This window comes from Chinchilla lanigera, unplaced genomic scaffold (assembly GCF_000276665.1).
Source record: "Chinchilla lanigera isolate Chin_1 unplaced genomic scaffold, ChiLan1.0 scaffold00044, whole genome shotgun sequence".
Taxonomy (NCBI): domain Eukaryota; kingdom Metazoa; phylum Chordata; class Mammalia; order Rodentia; family Chinchillidae; genus Chinchilla; species Chinchilla lanigera.
In genome coordinates, this window is record NW_004955445.1 from 665,776 (window position 1) to 683,495 (window position 17,720).

Sequence of the window (17,720 nt, forward strand, 5' to 3'; positions counted from 1 at the left end):
TTTTTTTGGTTTTTCTCCGGTACCGGGAACCGAACTCACGACCTTGCGCTTGCCAGGCAGGCGCTTTGCCGCTGAGCTAAATCCCCAGCCCCTGACATCGTATTTTTTTAACAAGCCTGCTTTTCCGTTGGATGGCACTTGGCAGCAGCGTTCGCAGTACTGCTCATACCTTGCAAAGACCCTCACAAAAGAGGACTTCCAGAATTGCTTCAGAAGTGGCAAGAATGATAGGATAATATTTTGCAGGGGATTAATGGCAATGTTTCTTTTACTGTAATAGACTTTTATAAATGTAAATATTCACAGCATATTTTGATTACTGTATATTTTGATGTGTGTAAATTCACACATCTACAGCTGGAAGGTTTTTTGTTTTGTGTTCCTATTGGTACATGTATGCAGTGCAGAGCGATTACACTCATTATGGGGAACTGGTACATGTACATAACACATGATAACTCTCTGTTCCCTTCTCTTTTTCTCCTTTCCCCCCTCTTCCATCTCAGTCCCTTTCCCTTTTGCAAAAGATCTGGCTCCCTGTTTTCTATTATCTATATTTTATTTTTCCCTTGAACTTATTTATACGTCAGATTTCTTATATAAGAGAAACCATACAATATTTTAGCTTGTGCATCTGATTTATTTCACTTAATATTATGGTGTCAAGGTGCATCCATTTTGCTACAAATGACTCAGATTTATCTTCATAGCACAGCAGTGCTCCATTGTGTGTAAATACTGCATTTCCTTTATCCGTTCATTTGTATGGACATACATGCTTTTTCCAAGATTTATCTGTTATGAGTTGTGCTACAGGTATGCATGTATCCTTGTAATACGCTGTCTTTGACTCTTTTAGGAAGATTCCTAGAAGGAAAATAGCTGGGTCCAATGACATTTCTATTTTTAGTTTATTGAGGAATCTCCATACTGATTTCCATAGTGATTGTACTAGTTTACATTCCCACCAACAATGTGGAAGGGCTCCTCCCCCACTCCACCAGCATTTGTTATTATGTGACTTCTTGATAATGATCCTTCTTCCTGGAGCAAGGATGTTGTTTTAATCTGCATTTCTCATATGGCCAGAAAAGTAGAACACTTTTTCCTTAGCCTTTGGTACTTCTTCTGAGAAGTATCTGTTCGCTTCAGTTGACCATAGTTTGATTGGGTCTTTTATTTGGGGGCATCTGATTTTTTTTTTTTAGTCCCTTATATAGTCTAGATATTAGTCCTCTGTTGAAGGTGTAGTGGGCAAAATTTTTCTCCCATTTTATAGATTGTCTCTTAATTCTATTCAGCCAACTTTTTGGTGAGAATACAATGGAGAAAGGACAGGCAGTCCAACAACAATGCTTGGAAAATCATACATCCACATGCAAAAAGAGACGAGGTCCCCTGTCTTACCATATTTAAAAATTAAATCAAAATGGTCTAAATATCTTACACCCAGAACTATGAAACTACCTTTAAAAAATGAGGAAGTGCTGCATGACACTGGACTGAGCAAGAATATTTTTTAGACAAAATTTCCAAAGCACAGGTAACAAAAGGAAAAACAGACAAATGGGAGTGCATTAAGCTAAAAACATTTTGACAGGAAGTTGTCAACAGAGTGAAGTGACAGCCTATGGAATAGGGGAAATATTTGCAAACAGTAACTGATAAGCTGTTAATATCTAGAATACATAAGGAACTCAATAGCAATAACCAACCATCCACTTTAAAGTGAGCACTAGACCTTAAGAGACATTTCTTGAAAGAAGCATACAAATGACTGATAGTACATTAGTTATCAGGAAAACGCCAATCAAAATCACAATGAGAGTACCACCTCCTCCAGCTAGAATGGTTATTGAAAAAGACAAAAGAACTACACCATTAACAATAGTCATTGTTGGGCCAGGGATATAGCTCATCAGTACAAGTACGTGCCTGGCAAGCACAAGGTCCTGAGTTCAATTCTGGGTACCAAAAACAAAACAATAGTTATGGTTTGTAATCAGTTTAAGTTGTCCAACAATGGAAGGATGGATAAAAAATGTGTGGTGTGTGTAAAGTGAAATACGATTCTGCTATAAAAAGGATAAAATCCTGTCATTTATCACAACAGGGATGAACCGGAGGACATCACGCGAAGTGAAATGAACAGGCCCTGAAGGACAAATACTGCGTGACCTCACTGTTATGTGGAATCCACAGAAGCTGATTTCAGAGAGAGAGGAAGAGTGGTGGCCAGAGACGAGGGAGGGACTGCGGAGCCAGCGGGAGGTGATCAAGGGCACGGCGTTAGACGCGAGGAATATGCTCGGATGTTTCTGCTGGACATACTTAACAGTGATGTATCTTTCCAGCTAGCTGGGAGAGAGAACTCTTAAATACTCTCACCACAAAAACGTGATAAATGCGCGGCGTGCTGGAGATGTTACTTGGCCTGATTTGATCATTACCCAATATGGATTTGTACTGGAACATAACGTGGAACCCTGTGAATGCGTAACATTATTTTGACTCAACTTAAAAATAAATAACTGTAATAATATGTCATGTATACTTTAATATTACCATACATGTGATTGTAGTACTTAAATATGGACTATATATGGTAATATAAATTATAGTATTAATGTGCCTTTATAATAAAGTAAAAATGCATATAGCATAAGTGGGATATAATTTAATATATAATATGTCTAATTATAATATACACTATATTATAGAATATATATGTGCTAATATTAATCTATAGGATAACATATATAGTATTAAAGCCTCTTACAGTGTGATGAGTAGTAAGGCACTCTGACAGATGAGTGTATACACAAACCCTCACTATAAAATGTTACTGGTAGGGTTGGCTAGAGAAGGAATATCGATACACTTAAGCAGTACCTGGCACACGGTAAGTACTCTATCAGTTAACTTTCATTATAATTACACAGTATGTGACTATTAAAATACTTAGAAAGTGCTCAGTATAAATGTTGTCATGGTATACTGAGTGAATTTAGGTGGGGTCCTAAGTTGTACAATCATGTTATCCATACTTACATTATTTCTGTTTTCTCATTTTTTAATTTCAAAGTTTTTATCTGATTGTACTAACCAGCACCTTCAGAACAAAAATAATAGTCGTGAAAATAATCAGTTTTCTGTCCCTGACTTCAAAAATATTAAGACTATGGCTGGCTGTTCCATCCATATGCACATAGGCAGACATACTAAGTGATGTTTTAAAAAGCACCACTTTATTTTTATTTTGCCAGAGTTTTAAAAAGGAAGGGACCCAGTACTTTTAAATACCTTTTCAGCACTGTGTTAGTCACTTTCCCATTACTGGGACAAAACGCCCACACCTACAAGTTACAGGAGAGGTTTAGATTGGCTCCCAGTCCATAGTCGGCTGGCTTCAAGACAAGGAAGCATGGCAGAGGGGTATCAAAGAGGAGAAACAGGCTACGATGTGGTGGGAGAAGCAGAGAGAGATCAAGTGAGGAGGAGGGACCTATTCCCTTCCAAGCCACACCCAGAGTCACCCACCTGTTCCCACCAGGCTTCACCTCCCAACAGCACACACAGTTATAAACCCATCAGAGCATTAATGCAGTGATGAGCATCATACACTCATGATCCAGTCATTTCCCCAAAGCCCCACCGATGAGCTCATGAGACTTTGGGGGCACATCTAGATAGGAGCCATAACAAGAACTAATCAAACTGCCAAATGTGCCTCAAGAGGATCACCAGTTCAAGCCCAGCCTGGACAACTTAGTGACTAAGTGAGACCTTGCTTTGAAATAAAATGTGAAACAAGGCCTGGGGACATAGCTCAGTGCAAAGTCCCTGAGTTTAGTTCCTAGAACTGAAAAAGCAAACAAATGAACAAACGAGGAGAGTGTCAAGCGTCAGGAGGAGACAGAAATATTCTAGGAAAAGCCAAGTGAGCAAGAAGAAAAGCCCAGTATGACAGCATTGTCACACATGGTACCAAGTTGTTGAATCAGCTTTGACAAATCTAACACGCAGTAGAGTACAATAGAAAACTTGTTAGATTTGCTTATATCAAGGGCATTAGTAGAAAATGATTCTCAAAACATGGATGGTTTTTAAACTCTTAGGAGGAAGATTTGGTTTCAGAAGATGCACAGAATTGTCTTGGGAAAAGCTGTCACCAGGATCAGAAATACGGAGTGGTGAATTCTGTCTGTCAAACTTCTCACTGCAAGGAAGTGACTAATTAGTCAAACTTTTACTGAAACTATCCAGGTGCAAAACAAAAAATTTTTATAGAGAAGAAATATAAGACTCAGTTTTTTCACATACTTGTGCTTTTGTGGGAACTGATTTCACTAAGATTGGAATAGGAGCTGAGTGATCTCGCATTGATTCAGGTGCACCCCGGGAACTCAGCTTCTCCTACTATTTAATAAAATAAAAGCCTTAAGGCAAATGATAAACTACTATTATAACTTGAATTTATTGCTGAAACTATTAGAAGAATATCCGAACCTCTATAAGAAGGTAATGGAAGTGTTTATTATAATTGTGGATGGAAGCAATCAGAGAATTCAGTATGGGGTAATTTCTCAATTGGCTGTACAATGAGGTATAATTTTATGGGTAAAGGTATAATGCTTTATTACCATATACTGTCACTGTAGATGTAACCTGTATTACCTGCTGGTTTTTACAGTTCCAGTTACTAATTAGGAAAAGGGCTTCTCTCATTTGTAAAATTCAGTCATTTCTGCATTCAATTCTTGATTTTAGAAGTAGGAACTGTATCTTACCTCTTCTAATCACAACGATTCTCTTCTCAGAGGTGAGAAAGTTTCCATTTTTTCTTCTTACAACACTGCACACCAGCAGTCTTGCTGCTCACTCAACTTCTACCATTTTCTGTTTCTTTGGTAGCTTTTTAAGGCCAATCTCTTTGTGACCTGGTACTAAAAACTTCTCCATTTAGAATTAAGGACACAGTTTTAGCACAAAATTAACCAGATGGAAAGTTTCTCAGACTTTGAGAGGCCAAGTTATTTCAATCACAAGAGGCATCAGAAAGCTTTTGTCATTCTGGATTCTACCACCAAAGGCTACTCAGTAACTGAGAAGATAAGACAAAACCAAGGAAGAAATACTGAGTGACCCAGACTCACCGAATGCAGTATGATTCTTAGTGGCCCTTCAGGTGTCTGCCGAACGCTGTGAAATCATAAAACCCTAAAGAACATAGTCGAGTCCAGGTAGCACGTTCTCCAAGGGTCCTGTTTGCTAATGATCCATAAAACTCTAAAGCAAGCACCAGAGAATCGGGTACTAAATGATGAGAAAACAAAAGCGTTCTTAACCTTTGCTCTCGGAGCTGTCTGGTGATCCCAGCCTGTGTATAATTTTCCATTTCTCAAAGTCTCTCTTCCCTGAAATCTGATTAATGGTGACTTTGTACTTTCTTGGGGGCTCCCAACCTTGGGACAGGATCACAATGTTTTTACCTTTTATTTATCTTTTCTTGGAAAAAGGAGAAGAGCTCATTCTTGCCTCTCCTTCAAGGATCCATATTTCTGGCATTAATCTCAGTTATTTTCGAGCTTGAGTTTTGTCTGTGGAGCAGTATGGGCTGTGTGTGAGGAAAATGCAGATACGAGGGAGCCAGCGAAGTCCCAGACTCACCTACACGGTCATCTGGATGGGTTATCAGTTTCAGGAGAAAGTGGTAGGAATACTCTTTGGTTGCCCCGGTGAGTTTATCCCACAATTCTTCATGGAGGGCTGGGTGTCCTGGGTACCACTCTGGGCTCTGCACGTACATCAGAACCTTGTATTCCAATTCTGACACCTACATCTTACCCTCATCTCACTTCCTACCTCTAACCCCACATCTCAGCTCCTTGCGGGAAAACCTATTCCCCCTACTTTGAAAAGGGAAGAATCTGATATGTGAGGTTGGGGATCTCTAAGTAACAACACATAACATTCCTTAATGACAGAAATCACATTTGTATCTCTAAACGTGCTGGAAACACGCTGTGGATACCCAGCACCTCGTCCTAGCAATACCCATGACCCACGTTCCATCTCTCCGCTCTTGGCACCCTTAATCTTGTTCACACATAGCCTCCCCGGAGGGATCTTTCCTACCTCTCCTTCCAAGGTGACAAGTGTTACCATCTCCGCCTGAGCTGGCTTTGGGTAGGTCTTGTGACCCCCTGAATTATCTCAATTATTTATATGGCCGCCATCTTACTGTCTCACATCTCCCTCTAGAATGAGAGGGTTTCTCTGTCCTGTTGCCACCCTGTCACTTAGCACAGTGCTTGCTGGGTGATGAGTGCCCCGTAAATACTCGCTGAATGGATAAAACACTCTGCTTTGACGAAGAGGGAACATTTTTGCTCTTAAATATATGTATATGTAAATTGCACCTAATAGATTTATGCAAAGCAGGCGCTAGAAGTCTGTGGTGATAAAAGACTAACTCAGAAATTTACTCTAGTTGCCCCTGTGATGGTTAATCTTGATTGTCAGCTTAATCGGATTGAGGGATGTCTACAAAATTAGTAAAGCGCACTTCCGGGTGTATCTGTGGGTACTTCCGGAAATGGTACTTCCAGGAGGCCTCTAAGTTCATCAGTGGATTAATTCCGACATGTTAGTTTGGTGGTCTTGGGAGCTGATGGAGGCTTAGGCGTTGGGGCATGGCCTTGGGCACCATAGCTGCTCCCTGGCCAATTCTCTGGCTCTTCCCTGCTGGCTGCCATGAGGCAAGCAGGTTTCCTCTGCCATGCCTTCTGCCTTGAAGCCAGCTAATCACAGGCTGAAATTTCTGAAATATGATGCGAAATAAACATTTTCTCCTGTATGTTGTGTATGCCAGGTAATTTGTCCCAGCAAAGGAAAGCTGACTGACACAGTCCCCCTTTTCTGTGTCTCACCACCTTGCATTTAAATTAAATCCTTGGGTTAGGATTTAACCTTGGGTTAGGATTAAACCTTGGGTTAGGATTAAATCCGTGGGGTCTGGGATATAGCTCAGCAGCACAAGTGCCTGCCTGGTAAGTGCAAGGTCCTGAGTTCGATTCCCAGCACCAAAAGAAAAGAAAAGAAATCCTTTTTTTGGAAATGTGACTTACCTTGCTGGAGAGACCACTCCCTCAGGACAAGAGCAGCTACATTGGTCTTGACCACCGCATTTTGTCCCTGGTTCAAAAGAAGCATTCCACAGTATGTGGTTGGGAAACAGGGTCTCATGCACAATGTGTTATGAGTTTATTTCCAGGCTTATAATTTGAAGTGTTTTTGTGAATCAAGTGTCTTGGGTTAGAATTTAATACTGAGTCTTTGGAGCTGGGCCACCTGGGTTGATTCCCACCACTGCCATTTCCTCGCTGCATGATCTCAAACAAAGAATCGCATTCACTGTTCTGCTCCTTGGTTTTCTCACCTGTACAATAAAGATAATAACAGCACCTTGAGTAACTTGCAGACAGTACTCACGCCAGGACTGGGTAGGTAGTAGGCGCTCTGTAACACAGTATCCCTTACTGTTGTCATTTCAGCTAGCCCATCTCACACGGGCTATTTCTCTGACTACGCTTAGTTCCCTTTCATAATTATTTGCTGTGGTCATCCTTCACATTGGAAGCTTCAAAAAAATAATTACGAAATTTAAGAGTTTTCTTATTGTTTTTCTTAATTTTTGATTACCATGTAAACATAGACAAAATTAGAGAAGATAGTATGATGAACCAATTTTCCTGTTTTATAGGCGTTCCTATTTTGCTGCTGCTTCTCCATCCATGAGGTGGTGGAACCAACTTGCCCAAGAACTGCTTATGCACATCTTTACACAAGTCCACATTCAGTGAAGTGCTGTCAGGGCTTTGAAATCAGCCGTGGGAGAAACATTTACACCACGGGAATTGATAAATATTACACGTCCAGGCTCTCTGTACCTCTGACAGGGTAGCTTGCTGCTAAACATCACCAACACACCGGGACCCCAGCTCCCACACCCACCCCACTGGGTTGGTTTGGAACATCATGTTCCTTTGTTTCAGGGGGTGCATTTAAAAGATCTGGACTCTTTTTTTTAAAAAATACCATGAAAACTATATTGCACGTAAAATAAGCTAAATATTACAGATAAATAGATAAGTAGACAGACATACATATTACTGGGGTGTGAACACAAGGGACTTCAACCACTGAGATACATCCCCAGCCTGCACTTTTTTTTTTTTTTGAAATGGGTTCTCTCCATGTTGCCCAGGCTGAGCTCAAACTTGCAATCCTCTTGCCTCAGCCTCCTGAGTAGCAAGGATTACAGACATGCACCAGTTTTTTTCACTGACACTACCACAACTGTGCCTGGCAGCAGTTTTTTTTAAAAGATGTTCAAATTTCCCTGAACATTTCATAATGTTTACAGTTGGTTTGTTAAAGTCATAATTCCAGCTAGGCCTGTACCAGTCGTGGTGAACCTGTGGCATGCATGCTGCAGTGGCACACAGAGCCCTCTCTCTTGGCACACGAGCCAAGTCACTCCAGCCAAGGTCTGACAAATTATCAGCGTGCATACAATAGTAAAGATCACATTAACTGTGCAAACGCATGCCAAATGCAAACTTTTACCTTTCCATAAAAAGCTGTTTGTATCATTGAAAGCTCTGTTACTGTGTTTTTCTTTTAGACATAACATGTTAATGTATGAATTGTTTTTTCTAAACTAAAACCAGTATTCAGGTTGAATTGCAATGTTGGCACTTTGTGATAAATAAATGGGTTTTGGGTTGCAGTTTTGGCACTTGATCTCTAAAAGGTTTGCCATCACTGGTCTACAGTATGGGGGTGCAGTCAGCAAAATCTAGGAAATGAAAAACTCTGGAGAACAAACAACTGTGTTTCTTTAACAACTGAATTGTAAGGGGAAAGAAATAGAAATGAAATTTTGAGAGAGTTGTCAAGCAGAGGAGCAGGTGAGCCATCCAAACACGGCCTCCTGTGTTTTCTTCTAGAAGCTTTACTGTACCTTTCACATGCTATTGGTTTTTGCATGTTGATCTTATAAACATATTCTTTGCTAAATCCTGTTTTTAGTAATTTTTTTTCTGTGGATTTTTTTGTGGAAGAGTAATAATATTTAATTAAATCACCTGCAAAAAAGATAGTTTTACCCCTTACTTGCCATTTCTCAAATTTCCATGCTTTCCTCTGTTTATTACATTGGTTAATACATCCAATACAAATAGTACGCATAGCATAATAACAGTCCATAATAGTAGGATAGCAACATGAAGCATGCTTGTCATTCTTTTTTCTTGTTCCTGACATTAGTAGAAAAGTTTTTTGAGGTTTCTCATTAGTGAAAATGTTGACTTTGAGGAATTTCATGTATATTGGATTTCTAAAATATAAATGGTATTAAATTTTGACAAATATTACTATACCTTTTAATATCAAACCAACCTTGAATTCCTAAAATAAACCTTATTTGAATGTAATGTATTATTTTTTGAAATGTAATATGGGATTCTGTTCGTGTACATTTCAAAATATTTACATCAGGATTCATTAGCAAGTGTAATGTGTAATTTTAATTTGGGGTGCAGTATTTGATGTTCTTCAGAATGAACATTATACTTAATTCACAAAGAGAATTTTGAAATTTTCCTTTTACTATGCTTTGGAACACTTTAAGTAGCATTGGGCATGTTTTACCTTTTAAGGCTTAGTAAGGCTTAATTCCTCTGTAAAACCATCTGGGTCTGGTGCCTTTTTCCTTTTCTTCATGAAAAACAATTTTTTTAAAATACAATACACATGCTAAATAGCACATAAATCATAAGTGTGCAGCTCAATACATTTTCTCAAATATAGTATGTTTGTTTAATCAGCATTTAGAGCAAGAAATGGGAACTAATTTGCATCCCAGAAAACTGTGAGTTCCCCCTGGTCATCAGCACCCTGCACCATCCTGGAGGCTGTTTGTTGCAGAATTCTCCAACTATCCTCTATCATCTTCCCTATGGCCACTGATCTGTTTAGATTTTTATGTCTCTACTGGGATCAATTTTGGTAAACAGTTTTTTTTGGACAATTATTCCCTCCTGACTTTAAAATTATTTACATAAAATCGTGAAAATTGGTTCCTTATGATTTAAAAGTTTTGTTTGTTTTCTTCCCTAATCCCTAGATATATTTTTTCAAGATGTTCCATCCAGGTATGTGCAACAAGACATTATGAATTCCTCTGTATGCGTTGTTTTGTGTTTGTGGTAGTGTCAGTGAAAAAATAATTTTCCACTGAGGGCACATGCCTGTAATCTCAGCACTGTGGGAAGCTGAGACAGCAGGATCACAAGCTGAAGCCCAGCCTGGGCAATTTATCAATTTAACAAGACCCTGTCTAAAAAAAAAAAAACCAAAAAGGGGGCGCCTAGGGGCATAACTCAGTTCACAGGCCCTAGGTTTAGTCCCTATTACCACTAAGAAGGAAAGGAAGAAAGGAAAAGGAAATAAAAGATAGTTTTCCGTATATCTGTGTGTCTAGCTAGCTACTATTTAGCTATCTCAGGCTCTATGTGTATTTCACATGGTGAAGAGTGAATCAAAGGGTATCTAGAAAACACGAGTAAGAGATTTCGCTGGACTGTTTCATTCCCTTCCCATCTGCCCTTGCCTATGATGATCTTGTAACCATAACGGAGCACCTAAAGGGACAGTAGAGGCATCAGCACCGATGCTGATGTGGTGCTAAAATAGCACTAGGGGCCACTTGCCGAAAAGAATTCGTGGTCAGTGCGGTAGCAACTTCTTTCTGTGCCACTCTAAGCCAGCCTTCCGCTATTGGTAGCTGAATGTGTCCCTGACCAGTACAGTAAATAAGATTGGCACGCCCAGAGAACTCCAGCTGTTCATAGTGCATGGGTGCTTAGCTGTAAGAAAATTCTACACACACAAAACTCTGCGCTAACGTGGGAACCTAGCAGCAATCAGATCAAATGCTTATTGTAATACTATTTCAGTGTTACCCCTTTAAAAAGCATAATTTGCATAAATTATTCACTATATAACTTATTCTTTTTGCATTTGAGCTAATTTGTAGAATAGGATAAGGCCTGTTAGCCAGGCATGGTGGGGTAGGCCTATAATCCCATGGTGGGGGAGGCTGAGGCAGGAGGATCACTATGAGTTTGAGGCCAGACTGAGCTACAAAGTGAGTTCAAGACCAGCCTGAACTGCATAGCAAGACCCTGTCTCAAAAAGACAAAAAAAGAAGGATAGGGCTTGTATCAGGGAAGGGGCTCAGCCTCATAGGGCTTTGAAAGGTTAAATTAGATAATATATATATAAGGTCTAGGCCTGTACCTGGCATATCATAAAGTACCTTATAAATGTTAATGTTTTAATATTTAAAAATAATAAAGATTTTAGCTGGATAGTGAGTTCCTTCTCTTCTTTCATATTACAATTAAAAAATTTACCTCCTTAGGAGACTCTCATCAGCTGATCTATTGAAAGTGAAATCCTCAAATTTTTCCTGTTCTCCATCAAGCACTTTCTCTTCATTACTTGTAATTCTTTTGATTATTTATTTGTAATATGGCATCTCCCCATGAAAGCAAATTCCCACTGGCTGGCACAGATTCTATATTCTCTGGGCATTTATTGATTGAAAAGATGACTGAAACTATCCAAGAAATCATAAGAGGATGCCATCGATGTAGGGGGTCTATGCAGAGGTGGGCATTTCTTTTGGTACAGTTTTGCCCTAATTTAAATTCAAGTGGAGGCTGAAAAACTTGTGCTCCTTTCTAGACCCTCTGTACACTGTGAGGAGGCCGAATGTTTATTACTGTTTCAATCTCCAAAGCTCAATGGACAGTCATTTGTAATATTTGGCTTATACAGTTTAATGACGTGCAAAGTGTCACCTTTAGAAAAAAAAATTGTATCTAAAGAAAGATTTAAATTCAGCTTAAATTTTTTTTTTTTTTTTGCGGTACCGGGGATTGAACTCAGGACCTTGTGTTTGCCAGGAAGGTGCTTGTGCCACTGAGCTATATCGCCAGCCCCTTCTGCTTAAAAAATTTTAAAATGATGGCGTTTTATAATTCAAGAGTTAGATGAAATGTTCCCCCCTCCCTGTGAAGGTTCTCAAATTTAGATTTTGAAATAGCGTTATAAAAGTTATTTGGTACCCTGGTCAAAAGGAAAGGAGGAAAATGTTTTTATTGGGTAGGATGACTCCGAAGGTAGGGAAACAAGGCTCAGACATAACTGAGTGACTGGAAGTGCTCTCATGACCAAGGCCAGGACTGGTGGGGAGTCACATGTGTGCTCAACACTGCTTCAAGGAAGAAGGTGACCCCAACCCTCCTACTGGTAATGGAATTTCCTAGTGCCCAGCAGAGTCGCCCCTGGGGCCAAAGGTGATGGATTCTTGGTACCTGGCAACATGGTGGAATATGAGGAGACCTTTTTCTCTGTTCCTGCATGACCTGAACAAGCAGTGTTAGGCACTAGTCAAGCAGTGAGCCTTGGCTACCGAAGGTGTAAGTCCATCTTCCTTGTAAGCCGTGTCTCTTCAGGCCTCCTGGGACCCACTCAGACTCCGTGATTCATTGATCACAGGGACAACTGAACTGATCTCCCTGGGCAGTGGCTCACACGGAGACGGTGCCTGATGACTGTGACTTTATTGGACTTCTGGAGGAAGCCATGATGTCTCTGCTTATTTGGGCTATGAAGGTGGGGTTCCGGCTTATCCTTGATTTTTCTTCGGGGGTATCCTTACACCATTAGCTGGGAATTTGTTTCTGTATTTGGAATACCATTTTTCTACTGCTGTGACATTCATCTATGGATTATGCAGTAGACATTGCAGAACTTCTAGGTAGAAGGGACCAATGGGTAGCCATGGGTAAAAGGTTGTAGGTCATTGTAGACATGGGCTGGTGATCAGCCTTGATTTTCTAGTCAAAATATCCTGTACATGGAGCATTGGTCTTACACGTAAATATAGTTTCTGCAATCCAGGTTACTAATGAATTGGATTCTAGGGGGGGTGGCTGTGGGAATAATGGGAATCTTTGGGTTGATCTGGGTATATTTGCATGCAAAGCACATATTTTTACTTGGACTGTATGCTTATTGGAGGGTGGCAGACCTCTGAGACTTACACATAACCCTAACCCTAACCCTAACCCTAACCCTAACCCTAACCCTAACCCTAACCCTAACCCTAACCCTAACCCTAACCCAACTCTTAAACCTAAATGTGGACTGAACGCTCTGTAGGCTTTGGGAAAGCTTATGGACATGGAATTGTGTACTTGCTACTACTTCGGCCCTGCTTGGGGCTCATAATCAACATGGGCTCTCCTGTGTGATGAATTCAGCTGGGATTAATTTGGTTTGGAGGACAGGAAGTGGATTTTGGGCCTGGGTTACAGAACAAATGGCTCAGCTCCTACTGGGCCTACTTCAGAGGGTGATAGTGGGGTGACAAAGGTCTCTTGCCTGCAACCTTCCAGGTAGCCACAGCATGGGGGACCACAGCCATGAAGGGTGAACCTGGGGGTTTATGACTAGGGGTTGTATGTGAACCTTGGGTTCAAGCCACACACCAATTGGGCTTCATCATGTATAATAAGGATTCATGAGTACTGATGACTACCCCACCTCCGACTACAATGAAAGTGTATTTCTTTAATGATGTTCCACATCTTCTGAGATATTTATATATTTTTTAATATTTTTTTATATATTTTTTTTTCAGTAAATTGCATGTTCATGACTTTTCCCATTTTTCTGATGATTTTGCTTATGGATAAGAGCTATTTACTTTATTAGAGAAATCAGTCCATTATTGCAGATTTTTGCCCAAACTCCTCCCCAATCATATTTGTATGTTGGTTTTCATTTTTGTAGTCACCTCCACCCCTTATGGCTTTTAGGTCTTAAGTCATACTTGTCACCCCTTATGACTTCTGCAAACCAATATACCCTCTTAGAAAAAATACCTTTAAAATTTAGATGTGTTTCATAGGTCCACATCTAATTTATTCTGGTGTGTGGAATAAAGTAGGGCTTAGCTTCAACTTTTCCCAAAATGACAAGCCTGGTGTTTTAAAACCATTTTTTTCTTAATAACGCCACTGACGGGAAATGCTGTACTTGTAAATTTACCTACATAATTCAGCCCATATCTTATAACAGAAACCTAACACCTTTCTGAGGGAGACCAGATTTAAAAAAAAAAAACGCTCTATGTGACGATGTCAGTGATAAGTGCAGACTCTCCGGATAGGGCAGCCATGATGAACACGTAGCATTCTTTGTGGCAAGGATAAAGGGTAACTTTTCATGGTGTCCCAGAGATTAAGTCACCAAAAAGGACACAACGGCAGAGTTTTATGCCAGCTTATTATCAGGGAGCCTGTACCTCGACAGGGGCCCCTTCAGCTCTGCATTCGAGGACAGAGTTGAACCCAGGACCAATGGGAATTAGCTTGGGAGCCGCAAATAACAAGAGCATCACAACGTGCTTTGCTCACATTTAATTTTTTATTTTGATTTTTTAATGCTGCACAACACAATATTTATTTTATTTATTTCATTTATTTCATTTATTTTATTTCTGTTTGCTGCTGTTATTTTAGTTACTGAAAGTGAGAGGGAACTTTTGTGGCCTTTTTCTTTTTCTGTAGGCCGCCTTAAGCTGTCTAAATTTGGAACATCTAAGCAAGCTGAAGGGAAAAGGGGTTTCGCAAAAATCACTCAGGGGAAAGGAAAGGTTGCTTTGTTAATCATGCCCTATGGTGGGTGATTAACTGCTTGTACAATTACGTTTCACTTTTAATTAATTGTGCTTAAGGCTCTCATTAAATTTGGAGTTCCCTTCTTAGAGCAGCTCGTACTGACGAAGGTGCATGCGCTGGATGATGTCACGGCAGTCGTTGAACACACGGCGGATGTTCTCAGTGTCCACAGCGCAGGTAAAGTGAGGGTAGCAATAGTGGCGCCCATCTCCACTAGCAGTGCTGATTCTCTGTAGACAGAGATGCAAGGTTCGGTCAGGGACTCCTTCCAGGACCTCCACAGTCAGCCCACCAGGGACAAGCATGGGCCCGCCACCCACACTACTCCAGAGCACAGCCCCCTTGAGGGGCACACACAGCTAAAATGCATGTTGGATACTGGTGAGAGAAAATGGAAGGACTGGATGGTTTAATCCCTAAGTTCAGAATTAAGTAAATGGACACCTGTAAGAAAAAAGCGGGAACTACAGACGGTTCTACTCACCAGAAACTCATCTCTAATGAAGTACTTGGCCCGGGTCACGCGTGGGTCCTCTCCAGGTTCGGGAGTAGCTACAAAGAATGTAAGTATGTGTTAGTTAAAGCGAAGATGAGAGATAAGCTGCTAACATCATTGTAGTCCCTTAACCTCTCACTTAATTCTTGATTTTTCCACGTGAAAATACGTTTTTCTGCCTCCCCCTACAGATCCTTTATAGTTTGGGGATGAAGCGGGTTGGGAGTATTCTTGGAAAAAAAAAAAAAAAAAAACAAACAAAACCACCTGAGTGAACAGCCACTGTGAGTGAAAGCCATACGTACCATCCTCAGGAGTAGTGTAGCGAGCAAATTCTGGAAAGTAGTCCTCAATCTTCGATTTCCCAGCAAGGACTTTCTCAGCGAGCAGATCTTGCTTGTTGAGGAACAGAATCACAGAGATGGTGCGCAGCCATCTAACAAGGAGGGAAGCAGGCTTAACGCGCAGAAAGAGAAAGCACGCTTTCTGCAAGGGGCTGGGATGCTTGTCCAGGGACTGCCCTGGGAGTTCTTTCTAGAACACTGCAAACCAGAACCCCGAGAGCAGTCACAAGGCTCTGGGGCGGGGGACTCAATACACACCTGTTGTTCCAGATGCTCTTGAAGAGGTTCAGAGCCTCCTGCAGGCGGTTGGTCTGGTTGTCCTCCCGAATGACCATGTTGTAGCTGCTGCTGGCCACCACGAAGATGATGGCAGTCACATCTGAATGGCAAGAAACCGAACGATGTCAGTGTTAGAAGCGGAAACGCTCCCTAATGATTGCAGCAGAGCAGCAAAGCCCATTGTGTCCATACCATTGAAGCACTGGATCCATTTGCGGCGTTCATCGCGCTGGCCGCCCACATCGAACATGCTGGTGGAGAGAATGGACATCTGGTTATTCCAGGGGGCCACCACACTCACTGCCAGAAAGCATGTCAAGAAGCCACTGTGTGTTTCATAAAAAGAGAAACATTCACTTACTGGAAGTTGACTTTGTCCACCTGGAATTTGGTCTCAAAGATTCCAGAGGTCAGGACACGGCAGCGAAGCAGGTCCTGTCACAAATTGTGTGTTAGTGGATCTCATTTAAATCAACCAAAATCATAATTACCCATTGGAAAGAAAATCTTGCTTAGCTTGAAAAAAGGGTTCTAAATCCTCTGACTGAGTCTCGCATACCTGGTCGCTGGGCACGTAGTCGGCCTGCTTGATGACATCAATCTTGTCCAGAAAGCTTGGTGAAAGAGAAGACACATGACCACGTTCAGAGAGCTTGCACCAACTTGCCCACTGCCTTGTGTCTCTCCACGTGCTGCCTAACTGGAGAGGACTGTCCCACAGAGGCGAAACAAACGGCTGGGGTGGGGGCGGGGCTTTGTTCTCGCTTTCAATTTTAAAAAGATTGCTTTTATACATATCAAGCAGTGGAGCAAGGACTCCAAACCAGGCCTACCAGATTCCGTGCCATTTGATAATGATTGGCAAAAATATATGAGTTTTCAATGTGTCCGACATTGACTAAACAGACAATAGTTTGAAAACTGCATGTGTCCAAGTCACTTGGCTTTTAAAAAATATATGAAGGGGCATGCTTACAAGCAGCAAGGACTTCTCCCTCAAGGGCAAATGAGATTGTTTTACTTCCTCAGAATATGTCCTTCCTTTTTACTTTTTAAGAATCTCATTGATTAGTGAGAACAAAAGCGCGGGCACAAAGGGGCCGTTCTTGGCCTTGCCGCACTGAACAGGAAACACACACAAAGTTCCCTTCCGTCCATCAGGTCCGCGAAGTAGCACACTTCAGACGCTAAAAACTTGCAGCTTCAAATGGTATCTTGCCTGGGTTGCTGGACTAGATACACCATCAGGGAAAGTGAATATTGCAAAATTGGGGGAACTTAATTAATATGGAAAATTAATGTGAAAACCAGTTTGGTCTTTTTTGGGGGTGGGGGGTGGGAATTGTTTTAATGTGGCTAATCAGAAAATAAAATCACAAAGGGAGAAAAATCTATTTAAAGAAATCTCTGGTTTATTTTTTTTTTCTTTTTCCCCTTTTCCCCTTCCTTTTTACCAGTTCAGAGCTGGTCTGGCTTAAAGGATATACTAACTTGCCCAATCAATCTTACATTACAGCACGGGTCCAGAAATAGCTCCCCAGCCACTCTGGCCTCCAGCATGTTGCCATGGCAACAGAACCACAGTTCTATAAATAGATCCTCAGCACCAAATCTTGTGAGAAGACATCTGGAGTGGGGCCAACCAAACTCCAGCTCAACAAATAAAATAGGCAGCTTAAGAAATGGGCACCAGCCCATTACCTCCACTTCACCATAAAGGCAGTCAAAACTAGAAACATACCAATCACTGCAGATGTAGAGATTTTTTAATCATCTGAT

The 17,720-nt window shown here is 41.0% G+C and overlaps 1 protein-coding gene and 1 long non-coding RNA gene across 6 annotated transcripts in view; one reads left to right on the forward strand and one right to left on the reverse strand.

Annotated features, from left to right (window-relative positions):
- LOC102020062 overlaps positions 1-2,662 on the forward strand; it is a 58,245-nt gene extending 55,583 nt beyond the window's left edge. For both annotated transcript variants that reach the window (XR_262284.1, XR_262285.1), the window contains exon 6: positions 2,114-2,662. This is a non-coding gene — a long non-coding RNA (uncharacterized LOC102020062). The remainder of the gene's footprint in view (positions 1-2,113) is intronic.
- Positions 2,663-14,615: 11,953 nt separating this feature from the next.
- LOC102020964 (guanine nucleotide-binding protein G(s) subunit alpha) overlaps positions 14,616-17,720 on the reverse strand; it is a 54,406-nt gene continuing 51,301 nt past the window's right edge. For all 4 annotated transcript variants that reach the window (XM_005392218.2, XM_005392216.2, XM_005392217.2 and 1 more), the window contains 7 exons: positions 16,501-16,555; positions 16,303-16,376; positions 16,134-16,192; positions 15,921-16,041; positions 15,624-15,754; positions 15,307-15,374; positions 14,616-15,052 (listed from right to left, as the gene is read on the reverse strand). In XM_005392218.2, the coding sequence (XP_005392275.1) occupies positions 14,906-15,052; positions 15,307-15,374; positions 15,624-15,754; positions 15,921-16,041; positions 16,134-16,192; positions 16,303-16,376; positions 16,501-16,555 (655 nt within the window). In that variant the 3' untranslated portion in view covers positions 14,616-14,905. The remainder of the gene's footprint in view (positions 15,053-15,306; positions 15,375-15,623; positions 15,755-15,920; positions 16,042-16,133; positions 16,193-16,302; positions 16,377-16,500; positions 16,556-17,720) is intronic.